Below are 4,568 nucleotides of genomic sequence, written 5' to 3' on the forward strand. Positions count from 1 at the left end.
GGTGGGCCGGACGGAGAGGGCCGACAGGTGGCCCGGGGCTGCTCGCCGGACACCGGCCGAGGGGCTCCCGCAGGCCCCGACGCCTGTTGGTATTGGCGACTGTGTCCTGTGGAAAAAATTACCGGGCGCCTCGGGGCGGCTCTGCCTTCTGGATCCTGGGCGGAGTCCCACCCGCTAGGTGCGGTCGGGACCCCTAGCCGTCGCGGGGAGGCCGGGACTTGGTTACTCCGGCGGCAGGCCGCGGCCTGGGGCAGCGGTTTGCAGCCTCTAGGAATAGCGGTCGGATTTGGGGGTCGGTATGCTTTGGTTTTTTCAGAGACCTGACCTGGCCGGGGCGGTGCGGCCTCGCGGGCCTTCTAGGCTGGCGCGCCCGTGGGGCCCTCCCCGAGCGCAGGCCCCTCCCTCCTTGCCTTATTTATTTCTGGGACATAGCCTGTCACCTTCCTAGACGGCTCGAGGGGCGGGTTCCTTGCTCTTGGAAGCAGGCTGATGGGCGTGAGTGTCCGGGGCTCATCCACCCGGCCCGACGGGTTGGGGCTGTGGCGCCACATGGCTCCTTTCCTAGGAAGCGCCAGGGGGCAGTGGGAACCGCCACTGGGGCCGCTGTAGCGGGCCTTAAAGGATGGGAAACCCGATCACAGATGCCCCCACCGGTCTTCCTTTTACCGGACCAGTGGGAGAGGGACCGCAAGGACATTAGGCCCTTCTCCACGTGTCGCGTGAGACTCTTAATTTGGGATGGACAGAACAGACCAGTAGTTCTCAGCGCCTTTGCTTACCCTGGGGTTGCTCGGAAGACTTACTGGTTACTGGTTCCTTCTTCCCTTTTGAAGGACTTAAAGGAGAAGAAGGAAGTTGTGGAAGAGGCAGAAAATGGAAGAGACGCCCCTGCTAACGGGAATGCTGTGAGTGTCCGCCTTGCTCCTGAGCCCTGGCACCTACCGCCCTGCAAAGTTTTTCCTGCTCTACTTTAAACATATATATATATAGCTTTGCACAGTGGCAGTATCGTAGCCAGTGAGCTTTACCCGAGGCGCGAATATTACTAATTAAATATTTATAAAAACCTTTCAAGCAGCACCTGAACAAGAATAGGTTTAGAGGAGCTCTGGTAGTCTGAGTTTGGGCTTGTCCCAGGGTGGGGAAGCCCTTGCCCTTGCCTTGGGGCAGTTAATGTGCAGGGTTCATGATGGAGCCTGGAGGGTGTTGACTGGAGAAAGGCCTCTGGGGTGGGCTTGGCTGGGCTGTAGATGTAGCTGCCAGCCTCTGGTGGGAGACTGGGCATCAGGAGCAATGCTCTGTCCATCCCTGGGCCAGCTGGTAAAGAACGTGGTCTGTTTTCTGTCGAGGAGAATGAGGAAAACGGGGAGCAGGAGGCTGACAATGAGGTAGACGAAGAAGAGGAAGAAGGTGGGGAGGAAGAGGAGGAGGAAGAAGAAGGTGATGGTGAGTAGCCTTGTCTGTCTTCCCCTTTTCAGGTACTTCCTGGCCTTGTCTGGCAGAAGGGGAAGGAGTTGGGGCTCCTGGGAGTGGGCCCATGGTACTTGGGGCCAGTGGACCACATGACCGTGGGCACCCACCTGTAGAGTCAACTGTGCCCATGCCCACTCACACTCACTCGCACACCTGAAAGTTTGTTTCTTGCAGCTCTGAAAGCCACATATCTGTTGGGTTGGCTTCTTGGGGTGCAGCTGCTTGGGCCTCTGTCCTCTGGAGATTCCCACCTGTGCAGTGGGCATGGGTGTCCTGATTGGGCCCAGTTGCAGGCAGCAGAGGCAGGGCAGGGACCTTGCAGGCCGCCACATCTTCCTGGGGATTTCCCCAGGAGCCACAGTAGGAGGGAAGTGTGGTTTACCTGGCCTTTGATTCTCTAGGTGAGGAAGAGGATGGAGATGAAGATGAGGAAGCTGAGTCAGCTACGGGCAAGCGGGCAGCTGAAGATGATGAGGTGGGTTCTGGCTTGAGAAGAAGCGGGGTTTGCCATCTGGGTCTTCCCACCTACCTCTAGCGGAGGGACTGTTTGTGACTTGGTAGGTGGCCACTGTGTGGTCCTGAATCTTAAGAACAGGAAGGAACAGGGCTGGGCTCAACTTCCCAGAGCAAAGGCCTTGGGCTGTGGAGCTGGGGGTCCCTGGTTCTTGCTCTGCCTGTGGGAGCTGAGGCAGTGGGCTGGATAGGGCCCCTGGGGTTGGAGGGGCCTTTGACAGTCTTTCTCTGCCCAGGATGACGATGTTGATACCAAGAAGCAGAAGACTGACGAGGATGACTAGACAGCAAAAAAGGAAAAGTTAAACTAAAAAAAAAAGGCCGCCGTGACCTATTCACCCTCCACTTCCCGTCTCAGAATCTAAACGTGGTCACCTTCGAGTAGAGAGGCCCGCCCGCCCGCCCACCGTGGGCAGTGCCACCCGCAGATGACACGCGCTCTCCACCACCCAACCCAAACCATGAGAATTTGCAACAGGGGAGGAAAAAAGAACCAAAACTTCCAAGGCCCTGCTTTTTTTCTTAAAAGTACTTTAAAAAGGAAATTTGTTTGTATTTTTTATTTACATTTTATATTTTTGTACATATTGTTAGGGTCAGCCATTTTTAATGATCTCGGATGACCAAACCAGCCTTCGGAGCGTTCTCTGTCCTACTTCTGACTTTACTTGTGGTGTGACCATGTTCATTATAATCTCAAAGGAGAAAAAAAACCTTGTAAAAAAAGCAAAAACGACAACAGAAAAACAATCTTATTCCGAGCATTCCAGTAACTTTTTTGTGTATGTACTTAGCTGTACTATAAGTAGTTGGTTTGTATGAGATGGTTAAAAAGGCCAAAGATAAAAGGTTTCTTTTTTTTCCTTTTTTGTCTATGAAGTTGCTGTTTATTTTTTTTGGCCTGTTTGATGTATGTGTGAAACAATGTTGTCCAACAATAAACAGGAATTTTATTTTGCTGAGTTGTTCTAACAAAGCTGTCTCAAGCCTAGTTTTTCTGTTTCAGTTTCTTCAGACCTTCCAGGGCACTAGGATAGGAGGGGGAGGATCCCGGGGACAGTGGGTTGAAGACCTTTTTTGGGAGGCAGTTGGATGTGACCTGTGATGGGCAGCAGTCTGGTGGGTGGGCAGGGACTGAGCTGCAGTTGGGTGGGGGGCTGCCTACTGGGGCAGTCAGTGATTGTCCCAAGAAGCCTAAACTGGGGAGGAGGACTTCATCACTGGGTGCCACATGGGGACTGTGGTTCCCTGGAGGTGTGGGGGCATGCAGTCCTACACACTGGAAACAGGCCACACGGGACTGCCATTCTGTGGAGCGCAGGGGGGTGGTGGTACAGGCCAAAAGGGAACTTGCCAAGACTCCTCCAAGTGGCGGCTGCCTCTGCAGGCCTCACCGGTTTAGCTCCATGACGCTCCCCCTGCCGGCGGCGTGTGGTACCTGCCGGCCTCTTAGGATGCCTAGGGTTTTTTGGTTTGGCACTGGTGCAGCCTGGCCGTTAGCCAACCTTTGGTCTCCAGGTCCCTTAGCTTAGTTGGGCAGGCCACCCTGTGCTTGAACACAGTTGGAGAAGTTCTTGTGCTGTTTGAATTTTCACACACGAGCTGTGAGCAGTGGGTCAGGATAACCAACTGGAGGAAGTGCTACCAGCTCATGCCCTCAGAGGTGGAGGTGAGGATAAGAGCTCACCAAGAACCTTCTGGGATCCTCCAATGAGAGCTGCAGGGGCCGGGGCCTGTATAGGCACTGCCAGTGGGCCTGTTGTCCAGGTAGGACCTGAGGAAGCCATCAAGGAGTTTCTGCAGGAAAACTCCCAGGAGCAGACTAAAGTGTCTGCAGAGGCCTGGCCTGGGTTAAGGGAGACGCTGGGAAGGAGGGAAATGGGTGCATTTAAGACAGCGAGAGAGACCAGTTACCTCTGCCTGCCCCTTGACACCATGTCCGCGCCATTCTATGCCCCTCCCCCACCTTTGTGGTTCACACCGCCAGAGTTCTGGGGGGACCTTGCCCTTCTCTGGCTGGAGCTTAGTCACCCTCATGGGGCTGCTCAGGCCGCTTGTTCAGCATGTCCCCAGGCAGCTGCCATCAGGATCAGGGGCAGGTTGAGGCCTTGGTAGGAAGGACCCTCTGACCTGTGTCTACCCCACACCCTCTGCACAGCTTGGGTATCTGCATCATGGCTCATCCAGGGAAGAAAGGGAGGGTCTGGAGCCAAAACGCTGCCTCCTCTCTGTTCTGCCACCCAAGGCAGCTCAGTACTGCAGTGTTCCCAAGCTCGTTGCCCAGGAGGATGTCTCTAAGGCAGGAGTGCAGGCGAAGGCTGTGAAGGAAGGCCACACAGGGCAGGCAGCGCTGGGAGTGGAGAGCAGGTCTAACCCAGCTCCTTCAGGCTGCAGTCCTGCTCAGAAGCACTACTACAAGGCCCCCTTGGGGAAAAGGGGAAAAGCTGTGCCCTGGTCTGCACACAGACATGGCAGCCATGTTAGCATGAGGCAAATAACTGAACCTTGTGGTCCTCAATCCCCTCCTCTGCAAAATGGCAACAATAGGATGAGGCATGAGCCAGGGCCCAGGGCTGCCTTGC

The 4,568-nt window shown here is 55.3% G+C and overlaps 1 protein-coding gene across 3 annotated transcripts in view; it reads left to right on the top strand.

Moving 5' to 3' along the window:
• The window catches only part of PTMA (prothymosin, alpha), a 6,516-nt gene extending 3,554 nt beyond the window's left edge, over window positions 1-2,962 (top strand). For 2 of the 3 annotated variants that reach the window (XM_011951996.1, XM_011951994.1), the window contains exons 2-5: window positions 834-905; window positions 1,353-1,446; window positions 1,875-1,948; window positions 2,223-2,962. In XM_011951996.1, coding sequence (XP_011807386.1) covers window positions 834-905; window positions 1,353-1,446; window positions 1,875-1,948; window positions 2,223-2,270 — 288 coding nt within the window. In that variant the 3' untranslated portion in view covers window positions 2,271-2,962. Of the gene's footprint in view, window positions 1-833; window positions 906-1,352; window positions 1,447-1,874 lie in introns of all 3 variants that reach the window. The other variant, XM_011951995.1, reaches the window with a different exon arrangement.
• Window positions 2,963-4,568: the final 1,606 nt, after the last annotated feature.

Source organism: Colobus angolensis, unplaced genomic scaffold, assembly GCF_000951035.1.
Source record: "Colobus angolensis palliatus isolate OR3802 unplaced genomic scaffold, Cang.pa_1.0 Scaffold33, whole genome shotgun sequence".
Lineage (NCBI taxonomy): Eukaryota > Metazoa > Chordata > Mammalia > Primates > Cercopithecidae > Colobus > Colobus angolensis.